Source organism: Equus caballus, chromosome 26 (assembly GCF_041296265.1).
Source record: "Equus caballus isolate H_3958 breed thoroughbred chromosome 26, TB-T2T, whole genome shotgun sequence".
In the NCBI taxonomy this organism is placed as follows: domain Eukaryota; kingdom Metazoa; phylum Chordata; class Mammalia; order Perissodactyla; family Equidae; genus Equus; species Equus caballus.
The window spans coordinates 37191037-37207621 of NC_091709.1; the positions used below are offsets into that span (position 1 = coordinate 37191037).

At 35.6% G+C, this 16585-nt stretch overlaps 2 protein-coding genes across 7 annotated transcripts in view; one reads left to right on the forward strand and one right to left on the reverse strand.

Moving 5' to 3' along the window:
• SON (SON DNA and RNA binding protein) overlaps positions 1-16585 on the forward strand; it is a 32917-nt gene that overhangs the window by 13680 nt on the left and 2652 nt on the right. For 2 of the 6 annotated variants that reach the window (XR_011433016.1, XR_011433017.1), the window contains exons 5-10: positions 1696-1842; positions 2031-2219; positions 9827-9937; positions 11029-11145; positions 14633-14712; positions 15394-15541. Coding sequence is in view for 4 of the 6 variants with exons in the window: in XM_023630063.2 (XP_023485831.2) it covers positions 1696-1842; positions 2031-2219; positions 9827-9937; positions 11029-11145; positions 15394-15541 (712 nt within the window). In the remaining 2 variants the exon portion in view is untranslated. Of the gene's footprint in view, positions 1524-1695; positions 1843-2030; positions 2220-2318; positions 3130-9826; positions 9938-11028; positions 11146-14632; positions 14713-15393; positions 15542-16585 lie in introns of those variants that run through there. The other 4 variants (XM_023630063.2, XM_014736347.3, XM_023630064.2 and 1 more) reach the window with 3 other exon arrangements.
• Positions 702-16585, reverse strand: part of DONSON (DNA replication fork stabilization factor DONSON) — a 27986-nt gene continuing 12102 nt past the window's right edge. Inside the window, exon 11 of the mRNA XM_023630076.2 lies at positions 702-842. The gene's annotated coding sequence lies outside the window, so the exon portion shown is untranslated. The remainder of the gene's footprint in view (positions 843-16585) is intronic.

Sequence of the window (16585 nt, forward strand, 5' to 3'; positions counted from 1 at the left end):
TTTTAGAAGCCAAACTGACTGAGGAGTGGGACGGTTCGTTTGAATGGAGGAGGTGTTGAGTGAGCAACACGCAGAAGCTCGCCTACAGTTTCGTTTCCATTCACGACGTGTTCACTGATCGCCACGAGTGTACTGCATATACGCAAAGACACAGACAATCTTCAGAAATGATCTTTTGCCACCGGAGCTTGGAAATTAATGAGAATAGCTGGCCATTGCCTGAAAGGAACTTCTTTCGCATCAACATTTCGGGTTTTGGCTGTTTGGTACCAGCCATTGGTGATAATGGCCAGCCATTATCAGTTCTTCCTGCGGTTCGGGTTTTGGCAGTAACATATATATTTTAAACACATTTTTGTTTTTAAGAATTTGATCTTTTCACTTGAGGCTTTTTTTTTGGCTTTGTTTTATTATTAATATTATTTTTGTTTTTTGGGGGATGGGGGAGGGAGGATGCTGAAATATTGCTGCTAGGATCCAGAAGTACCACATTGTTTCATATATTGAAACTTGTTATTGGCTAGCCTTATGCCAGCCTGCCACTGTCAATATATTCTGTTCCCCTTGGTTACAAGCTTGGTATACTCTGTGTTTTTGGCTAAATGAGCTTTTTATCCTATTGTAATATTTTCAATTGATAATGGATGTGACAGATTCTGCTTGTATAGAGACAAGTCCACCCAAACTTACTCTGACCTTTTTATAAAGCCAGGTAATGAAGTCTGTTCCTTTGCTTCTCAGGAAGGAATTGACTCTGCTTTTTGTGTCAGACCTCATCAGTCATACCTTCTCCATCATGCCTTATTTTCCATTCTTGAGTTCTGTTCCTTTAGAGAGTCGACCTACAAAACATTTATGGAGAGACATGTTGCTATCTAACCCAATCGCATATATTTCAGATCTTTTATTTTGCCATACATTTGGGGGATCATTAGTTTCTTACTCTGTTTTCCCACTTAGATTTATTACAATATGAATTACAGCTCTTTTTTTTTAACTTAAGGACCTAGTAAAGGTTTTTATTGCTTGCTTATCAAATCCAAGCTCCTTATCCAAGACCTTGTGAACACTTAATATTTCCCTATGTTTTTAGCCTCATCTTCTGCCCTCTTGTCCCTTCTAATAAGTTTCTTCTCACCTTTTTACCACCACCTAACTAGGATGACTTTCTTGTCTTTTCCCTGCCAGTCCTTATTCTTAACTATGAAAATCTGGCTTAGAATTCTTCAAGGAATATCCCTTGATTATCAAATTCTGCCTGATTCTGTTCTCTCTTAGGCTTTTGTTCTTTCAGCACTTACGTATTCAGTTTGTATTATATCAGTTTGCACTTGTTAATTGTGTTGCTCTGTAAAAGCGTTCCTCAGTTATCTCATGTGTATGTATTCTGTCTCTTGAACTAGATTGTAAGCTCCTTGGGAGCAGGGACCATGTCTTTTACTTTTTTTTGTATTTCCTGGACAGTGCCCAGTACAGTGCTCTGCACATAGTAGGTGCTCAATAAATGTTGTTGACTGACTGACCACCTAGAGTGTGTTTAAATCATAGCAAATTAGCTGAGTGACCTATCTCTAACCTATCATTAATCTTGTCTTACTTTTGGAAGTTGATTTTATGTGGTTTTGATTCTTTTAAGAAATTGTATGTTCTGCATAAAGTGTAAGATTTATCTCTTGTTTGTTTTTATTTTTTAAGAAATGCAAACAGATCGCACAGAGTAAAGAAGATGATGATGTAATAGTGAATAAGCCTCATGTTTCGGATGAAGAGGAAGAAGAACCTCCTTTTTATCATCATCCCTTTAAACTCAGTGAACCCAAACCCATTTTTTTCAATCTGAATGTGAGTATTAACGTTTATGGGTTGATGAAACAGCACACATAAGGAACTCAAATTTAAGTAAAACTCAAATGGAATTTAGTTTTTTAATTTATGGCTTATATACTGTGAGCAATAACAAACAAAATCACTTTCAGATTATGTTGAAAAAAATCTGTTGAGTTTTAATTGAGAAATACATTGCTTTTTAGATTGCTGCAGCAAAGCCAACTCCACCAAAAAGCCAGGTAACATTAACAAAAGAATTTCCTGTGTCATCTGGATCTCAACATCGAAAAAAAGAAGCAGATAGTGTTTATGGAGAGTGGGTTCCTGTAGAGAAAAATGGTGAAGAAAACAAAGATGATGATAATGTTTTCAGCAGCAATTTGCCCTCTGAGGTAAGTAAGGAATATTATGTATTTTTCCTTTTTTATACGTGAATCTGCCATTTTATTGTTATTTTATATCTGATTTGGATTCTGTTTCACTCTTCTTAGGGCCGGGTTAAACGGCAGGGCCGGGTTAGACGACAGATGAAACAACCCGCAGCTTCTCATTTGACAGTAACTCGATGCAATTCACTTTGTGGAACCAAGCCACAAAGTGAAAAGCATCGAATTGCAGAGAACAGTGTTATCACATCCCTACCCAACATTGGGCCCTCCTTGCACTTGTGGGAAGGTAGCCCAAGGTACAACTATTTAGCTTCCCGTTTTGCTTCAAGGCTCTATAGCTCTAGATTTTGGTGGTAGCAAATTTACTGGGTGGAGGGATTGAGCAGAGAGAGGCAGATCCTCAGGTTCAACACAAGAACTGGATTGGAAAAGGTCATTGTAGGCTTATGTGAGCATCTTGGATACATAGCCCATTGCCTTTAAATAACGGTAATTTGTTACTATTTCTCTGGGTTGTTTGTCAGATAGCCTTTAGTTTTAATCGTTTTCCCTTCCCTGTGCTACCTTGGCCCTTTTGAATTCTTGTGTTTAACCTAATGCTCAGCCTTGGTACTTCATTTCCCTTCTCCTTCCCCTCTTTGCTACTATTAAAAGTTGGAGAAGTGGAATTCACATCTTAATTTCCAAGAGGCTATAGTTGTATCTTGTCAAAATGACGCAGTAATAACACCAAGTGTCAAAACAACCCCATTAAAATGCTGCCTGATTAAATAATGTGCTGCTAAATATAGTGCACATGAAAACAGCAAGACTGTATATATATGTAAATATATATATATATCTGTATCTTTGTATGTATCTCTGTATCTGTACCTTTGCTGTATCTTTTAATAAACAGTTTACTTTTATTTAACTTGTTGTGCAAAATCACGCTTGGGGGATCTGGGAGGGTGGAGACTTACTAGGGGGGTGGGAGTTTTAAATGATACCATAGACTAGTCATCACCTCTTGCCCTTGGTTTCCAAAGCCCAGACATTTGTCCAAGGACTGGACTAGATATCTGATGCCCCTACAGTGTGGGACTTCTTCCCTACTTCCTTTGCTTGCAGCCCTGGGATATGTAGGTCAGAGAGACCTGTACTGTTCACCTTCAGGTTCCCTTCATTGGCCATATCATCTTCTTCCACTAAACACCTCCAATATTACAAATAAACAAATCCTGTTTATAAAATCAGAAAGTGAACAGAACCCAAATCAGAAACGTTTTTGGTAGTAGTTTTTGTCCCTTAAGCAATTCACAGGCGACATTTTCACTGTTTCGTTTTTTTTTTTTTGACCTGCGGCATTTTAAAAGAGCAAGTTCTTTACAATGAAGTTGGACATGATAACTAACCAGTGCACCTTACAGTCACCAGTGATGATCTGTATTTACATGAGGTTCAACAGTTGAAGCAAGTTATACCATCACCAGTGAGGGAGGGATAGCTGGTTGGGACAACAATATTTTAGTGAAACCAGTTGAGTAGCTCAGTTGCTAATCCCCACATCAGGCTACGTGCACATATCACGAGGGAAAAGGTTAACTGATAATTTGCAACTGACTTAAATCTTGTAGTAGCTGCATATAAACCATAAGAGGCCTGAACAGACTTATTTATAAATTCTGATACATATGCTTTTAGTAATTTCTTGCAGATTAAGCATTTGACAAAGAGTTGGAAAAAAACATAGGGAGATTATTTATGTGAGAAAAATTTTCCAATGGAGTGAAGCCCTATAAATATTGCAAAATTCCAAGGGATTTTCCTGCGAAGATAAGTGACTATAACTATTTTAACTTGAGTTGAACATGGGGAAAGTGCTTAGTGAATCCTGATGATGATGTTTCTTTTTGGTTGAGATTTATATGTGTGTATTGATATATATTTTTGACCTTCAGTACTCAGCCATTTTCAGTTTTAAAACTGACAGTGAGGTGTCTTAGCCTTATCTTTTACCAAAACTGATTGTCAGATTTTAATTAAATGTTGGAGGGAGTTATTCCAAAGGAATCCTGGGGGAAAAGGTGGGTATTCAATTTTATAATAAGGAGTCTTTTATTAAAGCAGGGGGGAAGAATTCTGTTCAGAGGGCTAAACAAATGAAGATTTCTATGGAGGGAGGATATATACACCTATTTGATATCAGAACTCTTCAAGCTAGTTTCTTAGAAGATTAGACTCAGAAAAGACAGGTTAGCTTTAAGCAAATATTCCCCAGATGTTAGGAGGAAAAGAGACAGGATTTTGTTTTGCTTGCAGGTCTCTGCTTTTACCTAGCAGTAATAGTAAACACTAGAAGAAAGGTTCACAGTATAACATGTTTAATTCTAGGTATTTAGCTGTATCTTACAAATATATTTCTAAGATTAATGATGTATGAACCAATGTTTGTGGAATACCATTGGTGACATTTTATGGGGATATTGATCCTTTTGATTCCCTGTCGGGTTGAAATAAAGGCTTTATAGAGTAAAGGAAAGTTCTTTTAAATGGTCAATATTTTAACTGGATAGTATTTTTTACTTTTTTTTACCAATGGAGTTTGTGGTTCTTTAGTTTTGAACATAAAACATTTAGGCAAAGATCACAGATTTTATCTCAGCTTTGCCATAATCCTCAATCCTACCGATTGTCTTGCACATGAGTGCTCTTTGACTTAAGTTTTGAGTGGATAGACGTGGATGGATCAACATAAATCCGTATCTTACGGAATATCAACTCATCAGACTGTGCCCTACTGCCATAGCATCGTCTTCCTAACCAGAAGCCAGCCAGCATCATCCTCAGTAAGGAGTGACTGCAGAACTTTGACCATATTTGTGTGAATTTGAGTTATGAAAAATGTTGGAAAACTAATATCTTAAAATTGTCCTCGGGGGCCTTAATTCTTGGTAATAATGTTAGCAAAGGCTTATTGGGTAGAAGATTTAAATGTAATATTTGACGTAAAATTTCCTTCCGTTTATTATCAATCATCAATGTTTTAAAGGTCCAGAGGTAGCTCCATTTAGGTCTAGTGATTGCTTACATGTTAAGATAATTTTTCTCAGGCAGTGTGCTTGGTTCGTATTGTTGCAGAATAGTTCCACATCCCAGTGGAGCTAAAATTCTCTTAGGTTTAGAAGCTCTAAAGGTAGAAAGTTTAGGGAAGCTAAGTTTTTTGGGGTGAGATGAAAATTTTAATTGGAAATTAAACATATAGGTTCTGGTGCTAGAGTGTGTTAAGTACAGCCTTGTTGTTCATTCTTTTCTTCTTAGATTCTTCTAGGTGATTAATGCTGAATGTCTTGGAACCATTTAATGGGTTAGCTGTTTTCCGGTTATAAATCATTTAGATTAAATGTATAAGTTAACTAAGAGTTGCATTAGAGAAGTTTATATGATATAATAGAAAGGTTCATAATTTATTTTTCAAAACTAACCAAACACATAACTGAGACATTCTGTATTTAGTGTGGCTTTTGTTTTTGCAGTTGTCATTTCCTTTTTTATAATGAACCGCTCTGTATTCTTTTATAAGTATTTTAAAATCATGTTTTATATATAGGTCAGATGCCTCTTTAGTTCTATTTTCTTAAAATTTTCCTTTTATACCATCTTTTAATTTGAGATACCTGCAATTACCTGTGTTGAAGATAATTTTTGTATTACAGGAGTTATTTTTCTTATTTCCTAATAATTCTCTTTAGCTCTTTTATATCCTTTCAGTGACTTTCTAAAGAAATACTTAGGTACTTGTTCTATTTCTGTAAACAGTTGGGTAACAAAACGGGGAAGTAAATTGACTTGGAAGAATTTTTTAAATGAGGAAGATACAGAAAGTACATGATTATAACTTAGGCCATGAAATGCATGCTACATGGTGCCAATTACTTTGTATATTTCATTATTCCTGACACCTTTTTTAGGTTATAGAAGAAGTAGTAATCTGTTTTGCTGCTAAAGTAGAGAAGTCAAATAACTTGGATAGGTGTTTATTAAGGTGAGAACTGGAATTATAATCCAGGAACACTTTCAGGTAGATTTCACCGTTTAGACCAAGGCCTAGGGAAAAGGAAATTAAACACCCGCTTCCCCAATATTATAATACCTAGAATATTACTACACAATCATAATTATACTTTATACATTAGGTAGAAAGTCTGTAGTGTATCTGTGGAAACAAATAAGGCTTGTTGATGACAACTTGATAATAATATTCTGTGAGATTTAAGATTCTTTTTATTCCAGTTTTTAGAATGGCTTTTTAGCGTCATTTTTTGGGTACCTTTCACACATTCCTGTTTCTGAGCAACATTAAAAGATGGTTAAGGCTCTAAAAACTCTATAGTATAGTTCACTATATTCCGTATATACACGCACACGTGCTGTATAGTCCAATACGGTGGTCACTAGCCACCGAAAAGTCAGTTCCTTAATTGCACTAGTCACATTTCATAATGCTCCTTAGTTGTCACTGTAGAAAATTCTGTTGGACGGTGCCGCTCTAAAGGGTAGCTGTGATATTTTATGATTGTTTTAATACTGATGTGTAACATTTGGTCTAGTCTTTGAATATTAATGCTTTGGAGATTATAGTGAGCTTTTATGCATTATTGCATATTCTGAGTTACCTTGAAAACCTGGAAACATGCTTGGTTCTTTTTTGAAAGAAAAGCAGGCTTTTTGATGCAAACTCTTGAGGATCCTTAAAAGGTTAAGATAATCCTAATTCATTCTATTTTGAGTATGTTGCTTCACATTAAAAAATATGAATATGAAATTAATAGTCAAATTACTATTTGGTAATAAAGTTTTGACATGAACTTGCAGTTCACTTGGTAAGCCTGTTGAAGACTAAATAAAGTTGTATTACCTCAGGAGAAAAAACTAGTTGTAATTTTATCTAAACTAAGTTTTATTAAACGTTAAGGTTTTGGTATATTAAAATTTCGTTTAGAGTGAGGTGTGCATTTAACATAAAATATTACTGAGAGGGGCTTGCCTGGTGATGTAGTGGTTAAGTTCGTACACTCCACTTTGGCAGTCCAGCTTTTACAAGTTCACATCCTGAGTGCGGACCTACACACCGCTCATCAAGCCATGCGTGGTGGCATCCCACATACAAAATAAAGGAGGATTGGCACAGATGTTAGCTCAGGGCCAATCTTCCTCACCAACAAAAAGAAAAAAAAATATTACTGAGATTTGAATGAAATTTCATCCTGAGGATAAATGATGAGGCATTTAGATAACCTGCTTACTCAGTAAAGTCTTCAAGAGAAAAAAGGATAAAGATATGTCTTCAGAAGGATGAATTTACAGATAGATATATTCATTTGCTTTCCACTTGGGAAGAATCAGTTGTATTCTAGAAAATTTGGAGTTTTCAGAGCCATCTTAACTACATTTCTGTAGCTAATTTATAGTTGGAAATGGGGGGGTCAGTGCTTGGGATGGTGGGTAGATAGATTTCCCTCAGTATCTCCTTTGAGTTTAGAGTTTTTATGATAAAAACCTATTATTTATACCTAAACACCCTAACACCTAGATTTATGGACTGCTGTGAAACCCAAAATAATGCTGGCAAGGCTAATGAGCAATACTTGAGATATATTTGGTGGGCCTCCAAAAATTACATCAATAATCCTATGTAATCCTAAGGAAACTTCTAAAGTAGGCCAAAGGAACATAAATTTTGACCTGAAATATCTGGGTTCCCATTTAAAGTCTCAGCAGTTAACTAGAATTATAATAGAAGTAAGTGAAAAGTGAACATACTAAGTTTTTTAGCGTTTCAGTCTGACTGCTTAGATTATTTCTTATGGGCCCTAGAAATATTCCAATTAGTGTGGATAATTTACTAATTTGATTAAGAAATTAAGATCTTTGATTCATGAGATCTACAGACAGTCTCATAAGCAATTACAGAATTAATTCAGTTTAATTTTGCTTTCATTTTAAGGCAATATGTAAGAATCTATACTTTGTGGAAGAAAAATTTCACTGAAGGAATATTATTAGGTGATTTAGCAAAATAATTAAGAATGGAGTGATTAAGGGGTTCTGAAGGTAGGAAATATTTACTCATAGTCATATACCCTTCTCTACTATATAGGTCTTGTTTTTACAACAAGTATTTATATGCAATACACAGTCAAATTACAGGTGGTAGCCTTCGCTTAGCTTTTTGAAAAATCCTTAGCTAACTTATTTTACTGACTTCCTTATGTTAGTCATATCTTTACAGTACTTACTAATCATTCTTTGTATATGAACATAGGAAAACCTTCCCATGTCAGATAAGCATTCTTCCAAAAACGAATTTTCTTGGGTGAAATAACTAGGAAATATTAATGGGTTAAGTTGTGTAAGAAGAAAAACAAGTATTAAGAATTGGTGAGTTGATACAAATCAATCTGAGCTCCTAATGTTAGAACAAAAAACATCAAATACTTAGTTGATAGGTTTTCCCTTGTGTGGTTGTGCCTTCCACAAATCTGACAAATTGGGAATTTGCTCTAAAGAGGAGGGGACTGACTACCTTTAAGAATTTTCCTGGACATTATGAAGCATTTTAAGAAGTTAAACCATAGTCACTTCTGCCTAGCATAAGGTTTTTACAGGTAGAATATGAGCTTTGAAAAGAAAGATCTAAGACATTTCAAATGTATTTTATTTTAAATGTTTAATTTATGTTAATCCCGAAGAAATTTTTTTTTGAGGAAGATTGGCCCTGAGTTAACATTTGTTGCCAGTCTTCCTCTTTTTGCTTGAGGAAGATGGTCCCTGAGCTAACATCCTTGCTGGTTTTCCTCTACTTTGTATATGGGACGCTGCAACTGCATGGTCTGATAAGCTGTGTGTAGGTCCGTCTATGCCCTGGATCCGAACCTGTGAACCCTGGGCCGCCAAAGCAGAGTGCTCGAACTTAACCACTGCCACTGGGCTGGCCCCCCAAAGAAATATTTTAACTTTGGTCATAAATGTATATACACTATGACAAAAGATTAATTTATTTATATAATCATTATATTCTTTGAAGAAAATGAGTCCTTAAGACTGAACTATATCTATGAACAACGCAAGAAGGTGAAAAGACGTGCAGATGAGTGAGAGATCATCCACACGATAGTTTTCTGCTTGCTTATTCAAGAATCTTATTGCTTCTGAAGGTTATGCTAATAAGTAGGGTAAAATGAAAACTACTGATGAGTATGAAATTAATAGTTCAAAAATAGTTAAAATTCTCAGTTCACTATAAATAACTATTTTGTTAGTGAAGCCTAGAGATTTTTAAGTCCTTTGTGGAACTTTCTATGATCATAATTTGATACAGTAGAAAATATGACATCAAATTCTGGGTTGAGTTCAACTGCTGCCTCTGATACTTTGTAACTTACCTTAAACGATCCTTGTCTACTTTCTAAGGTTATTTTACCTTTTTGAATCTTCTTCCTAGTTTACAAGATTATTAATAGATGACTGCTATTTTGTTTTTGACATGTAGCAACTAAAGATATGAGCATTTTTCAGAATGTAGGGGGTCTATTGTAATTTGAGATAATTATCTATGTTTTCTTTCTTAGCCTGTGGACATTTCTACAGCAATGAGTGAGCGGGCGCTTGCTCAGAAAAGACTCAGTGAGAATGCATTTGACCTTGAAGCAATGAGCATGTTAAATCGAGCTCAGGAACGGGTATGTAGCAGTTTTAATGTCTAAATGAGATTTTTGCTAACTAGATGGTTGTGACATAAGCAAAGTCTGTGGCATGCTGTTGAAATGTAGGTCTTTATCTTGAAAATCCAGGAAAATAAATCATTTATCTTAATTAGCTAGTTTAGTTTAAATGAGATCAGCGATTTGGGGCCTGATCATTCATTCATTAAATGTTTATTGTGTACTATGTGGCAGGAACTTTTTCTTGAGGGAATGAAAGAAAAAAATTCCCTGCCTTCGTAGAGTTTATAATCTGGTCTATTATAACAGCTAAGTGCCCCTAATAGTCCTGTGAGATTTAGGCACTATTATGAGTTCCTGTTTCCCAGCTGAGGATACTGAGGTAAAGTGTGGTTAAGTGATGCCCAAGGTCACAAAACTAGAAAGTGAGGGAAGTGGGGATTCAAATCCAGGTAGTCTGAGTCCAGAGTCTACGCTTTTCACAATGGACAGCTTCTCTGTTTCTCCTCTACTTTTCTATGGTAGAGCTGTATGGAAACATAAGTACATGTTCAGACAGAGAGGAAATACATTGCCCTACAATACCAGGTGTTCACTAAATAAACTTTGAATGAATGACAACTGATTCTTGAACCATCACAATGAATGCTGGTGATAATGTAGTGCACAGTTTTTAAAGAAAGCCGTTTATGTGTTTGAACCAATTTCCTGTATTTATTACTCTTTAAGCATATATCTTGAATTTATTCTGGATTTATAATACTTTAAATAATGTAATTAATTAAAAGCTCAGGCTATTATGACATTTATCTATGTGATCTTTTTAAAGAATGAATATTAGAGCTACGCTTTTAGTTGTTAGAGATGTATCTCAAATCTTGTTATTAATGGGATTCATTGAATTTTATCAAACTGCTTGGGAGTGTTTAGGAAAACAGTTAAGTATGTATAAATTCAGTGTATTGTTTTAAAAGGTGAATGTTCAAGTCTGTTATTCAGCCATTTCAGGAACTAAATAAACCATTTCATTTAGAGAATTGTTAATACCATGACACTTTAACTAGATAAGTAATTTTACTTAGTTAATTGAGGTGTCTTCCTTTCTTCAGATTGATGCCTGGGCTCAGCTGAACTCTATTCCTGGCCAATTCACAGGAAGTACAGGAGTACAGGTTCTGACACAGGAACAGTTGGCCAATACTGGTGCCCAAGCCTGGATTAAAAAGGTACACAACATAGGCACATACAAAAATGTCCAAGTACAAAGTTAAAATCTTTTATAAAATGTTTTATTAAAAATGCACTAAGAGGCCAGTGACTCTAACCAAAGTTCATGAGTAAATTTGCTATGTGTATATACTCCAGGATGGACACTGAAGACGGACCTGATTCATGAGACAATGGCAAATGTATAAATATGGCTCAAGAGCCACTCAGTTTATATCCTGAGGTTATTTTTATTATTGCTGCTGCTGGTTTTTGTGGGGTGGTTTTTTACTGTGTTTAATGCTAACAGTGTATCTCAGGTGCTGTTCAGAATATTCCACAGTTCCTGTTGGACTACTAATTTCAAAGCAGTGGTTCTCAAAGTTTTTCTCAACATGGGATACTTTATTACAGGTTTATTTTTGGTGGATCACTGCCCCCAAGAGCCCTGTACCACCCCAATTTTCCGTTCCTCTGTTCCTCTGTCCTTCTTTCCCTTTCCTTAGTGCCTGCACCCTCCTCTAAGCTCCCTAGGCCCCTTTCCTCACCCCTCTTGTGATCTCTAGCCTCAGGTCCCTGTGGTTGTCAGCTGTTAGTTGCAGCAAGTGGTTGGGTGGACCCAGTGTTAGCAGTGCATGTGGTGATTTTGCCATGGGACTGGAAGGCTGGGGAGGATGCCTGGAGCGTGGGGTGGGCATTGCTGAAGGGTGGTGAAGGGAGTGGGATGGAGATGGAGAATACTATCTGTGGACCACCATTTAGGCCCTGGTGGCCTCTGGTGATCCACAGGCTGAATTTGAGAACCACTGATCTCATGAAGAAACAGGATATGTAAGACATAAATTCAAGGGAGAGGACGGACGCCCCGTGCTGTGAAGATGTAGGTGCTCCTGGTTTCAGATTCCTGCAGTGAGACCTGTGAACTCCACCTACGACTGCCTCATTGTTGGGGGAGTCTTAGGTGGTTAAGAAGGGCTTTCTGAAGAAATGTGTTCTGGTGAAGGGACATGGTGTGGTTGGATGGGCAATGGGAAATTTGTTTCAGGAGTACAGGCAACATAGCTGTGCTCAAACTGGGAGGCTGTGTGGTCTAATGGATTGGGAAGGTTTCTTTATCCCGCTGTACTCCTGACTCCTTTTGTGATTATGGGCAAGTAATTACTTGGCATTTCAGTCTCTAAGGGTCACGTGAAGACAAGTGCTTATTACTCCCTTACAGGGTGGTAATCAGTAATGTGATGAGTACTATAGAGGATTGCCGTGAGTGCTAGTGAATGAGATGAATTTCTGAAAAGGACTTTTAGTTGCTTTGGACCTTTTAATATCATAACATTTATTTCAGTTTTGATAGTGTTTTATCACTGATGGTCCTCTTATTAACAAATTAATGCAAAACATTATATATTCTCACTTTGCTTGCCAGTTTTGGGGGGAAATACTTGCATTAATATGTGTATAGTGAGTACACGGTCAGATTCATTACAAGATTACAACTTATGTAGTTTACTAGTGTTTCGTGTTGGAAAAAAGATGATAATCTAGCAAAATATTTTTAAGTTTGAATTAATTTTGTACTGATTGTATTACAGTTTTTAAAATATGAAAGTGATTTGCATAGTATTTGGAAAGTGGCTTTCATCTCATTGGGAAGAATTAGAAACGTATATCTATGTCTTTAACAGTTTTAATTCTTTAATGTTATTTAATACTATTTAATCTTGAAGCTGGGTACTCAGTATTTCAGGAAATTAGAATTGAAGCTTATCTGGTGTATAGGTACATAATAATTAAATAGTCATGTACATTACTAGGTAGAAACTTGGGAATGTGATTCCAGTGCATAATTTTGGTCTTCATTGGTATAAAGAAGTGCTGATGCATAATGCTTGTATACTTCTAAACATCATGTTAACATAACTTTAAAAAAGTGAGTCTTTTACTGATTCAATTGATTTCCTGTAAACTTTCCCTTAATTTTTTTTTGATTTCCAGTCTTGTAGGCAGTTGACTGATTTCAAATAAATAATTTACATCATTTAAAATGTAAATTTAATGTAAATTATTGATAAATTATCATGAGATAAAGATGTGTTCATTCATCAGACCAGATTTCTAAGTAGTTAGAGAAGAACGCAATGCTCTCAGGAAAATTTCAATTTATATGTTACTGAAGAATATTTGCTACTAATATCAATTAAGGAAGGAACATTTTATTTACAAAAATGAGCCAGAACATGTCGAAAAGTTATTAGGCAACTGAAAACTTAACACTTATCTTCAGTGGCAGAGAGATTTTACAAAACTGTCTACTTGTTGTGTTTAGAAAACTTTTTCAAATGATCATTTGGCTTTTATTGCCTCGCTGTAGCCCAGCACTCTTTATATATTAAATCCACATGAAATGCCAACATTTTCCATTTTATTTTTTAGTTTGTTACAGTATATTCTTAGATGAAAAAGAATAAGATTTTTAGTATTACTTGTCAGTAAAAAATTTTTAAATGGTTATTTATTTAAAAGAATCTTTGTTTTCTGGAATGAGATGATTTGGACATGACCCTGATGAATACTGTTTATTATTGTAGTCTCAGTAGATTAATCAGCTTTTTATGAGCTGTATACACACTGGGGTAAAGAAACAGATGACAATATTAGAGAATAGAAACAAAATCGGAAACCTGGGTTATTTGGGGATTTGTATTATACTCTGCACAGTTGCCCTTTTTTTTAGGAGTGTTTCCTGGAAAAGAGGGGCGGATGAACCTGGAAGTAAGTAAAAGTCATTTTAGGTGTGTAGCAACAAGGCAGTTGATATCCAAGCGTCAGCTAACTTTTCTCTCATACATCAACACTGCATGGCCTGCACCAAATAAGGAACTGAACCAGGGGTATGTTTCTACCTCCACAGCTGCCTCCTTCCATCAGAGCACTTTGTTGAACTTAATGTCTAGTCACACATCATTGGCATGTTTTTCTCCCCAGCATATAGTTAAAAAGCTGGGGAAAAAATAAGATTATACAGTTTTACTACTGTGTAAAAACAAGATTTTAAAAGTTCAGTATTTAACTTATCAATACAGGAATGATTAATGCATACTATTTCCAGAGCTATCAAAATTTTTGACTCCCTCTGTTGATAAGTTAATGACTTGCTATATATGTTTGCTAGAGAATATAAATCTAAACTTTAATAACAATGGGAAATAAGGCATGATTTGCAGATATATCTTACAAATTTTTAAAAAATGGTCATAAAGATCAACAGTAGAATTCAGTAGTTTGTTATATGTACATGGATGCCCTTTAAAAAGAGGCATCGCATTATTTCTTAATGTGCGGAAATAATCAGCTGTTGACCATGCTAATGTATATAGTTGTGCATCGTAGGACATTAAGTGGTTTGCTGCTTTGATGGAAATTATGGTTCAGTGGGTTGGATACAAGAGAGATGACTGTTCACAGAATAACCTGTGAACTTTCACCCCTCTGTATGGAAACTTGTTTCAGGGCCAAATCCTTGTAGCTGTCTTCTTGCCCCGGTCAGTGCCAGCCCTACTATTCACAACACTGCTGCTACCGAGGCCTAGGTATGTAAACATTTAAGGAGTTTTTTAAAAGTATTTTAACATCAAGATAGGTTTTAAAAGAATTCAAATTCAGTATGGTGTAATTTCAGGGTATTTTATATGATTGTCTTCCATTTCTTATTGTGTAAATTTAATTTAAAGAGTTATCTGTTTGCTTCATAGGAATTTTCTAAGTAAAATACTTACACTTGTTTGATGGTAGAATGGGGAAGAAAACTTTGGATGATAACAATATGCTTCTTCAGTGTCCAAACTATTTCTAAATGATTTCTGGGCTTTATCATTAACTAGGTACACCCGGGACAATTAATACTATTGACTGTTTTAACATTGCCTTCTTTTTATTTTGCAAGCTAAGAAGAGATACCAGTGAACCTAAATAGTGGACGAAAACAGGATTGTTCTCTTTTTTTTTTTGGAGGGGGGCACAAGGGGCCACTGTTTTAAAACTGCCATTTATTTGCCTTATTTGACTTTCAAAGTACTATTATGTTAATGTGAAAATAACTAGACCATACACACTACAGTATGTATATAAGTATAGAAGTATTTAAATTTAATTGCTATAATAACAGTTCTAGAAGTAAAATAAGATTTCTTTTTTTAAAAAGTTACACTGAGAATTTGTAGTCAAATTCTAACTGTAAAATGGGGACATTTTACCTTTCTTTCTTTGGATAGGATCAGTTCTTAAGAGCAGCCCCAGTAACTGGAGGAATGGGAGCCGTTTTGATGAGAAAAATGGGCTGGAGAGAAGGAGAAGGATTAGGAAAAAACAAAGAAGGAAATAAGGAACCTATCCTAGTTGACTTTAAGACAGACCGAAAAGGTAAGTGTTTTGGGGGAACGTTTATTATCATCCTTTAACATTAAGAGTTTCATTACCTTCATATATTCTTTTGATGTCAGTAATCCTGAACTGGGGGCACCACTTCTGGTGTATATATAGCTGTTTTTGGGAAAATTAAGCTCATTTTCAGTGGCTTATATCAATATAGGTGGAGACACTAATGCAACCTTTCCTATGTATTTTTTCTGTCTCAGCTATTGTATCCCATATAGTCTTCTTTCCTATTAGAATGCTCTTTTGTCTTCACCTTATAAACCCTTTTTGCTTGCCCCTCTTTTCTAGCTCAGTAATTGAGTTCTTCTGGGTTGGGGCTGAAGAACAGTAGACCAGCTGCTGACATCACTGTCACCTCTTCATACTGCCCTGTGTTCGGGGCACCTTGGAACTTTTCTGTCTGCCTGCATTTTGCTACTGTCCTCAGATACCTGGGGCGGAGGGCTGGAGGGTCTATCTATATAGCCTGCATCTAGTTGCTAAGTATTAAAAATATACTTACTGTACAGACAATTGGTAACTTTTAAATAATTTCCTCCCTTGGAATAATGTCGTAAGTAGAATCACTTGGGGCTGCCAGCTCAATGTGATTTCAGTAGCTTATTTAAGACTGATTTTTAGAAACTGGAAAATTTAAAACGGATATTTATTTTCCTTACCTTTGTAATCAAATAGAAAGTTGAAGTTAATGCAGTTAAATTATTCTGCCTGAATGAGTTTGGAAACTGACTACCTCTGACCAAATTATGTACTTAAAAAAATGTTTTGCATCAGAATTTCTACATTGTCATCCCTGTAGAATAGTCTGTTGCCATTTTATTTCAAATTGGAGGGAGTTTATTGTAATAGTGATATTCAAAAATAGGCTGGAAATAACATGAGAATCATCCTATGATGTAGTATTGGTTCAAAGTTTAAATCTGAAAAGGACATTGTGCCGATTATGTCACATTGACATTATATTGCTTATATAAGTTGAAAAAATTCTGTGTCATAAAAGGTGGTTTATTGGAACAAAATATCTGTGGA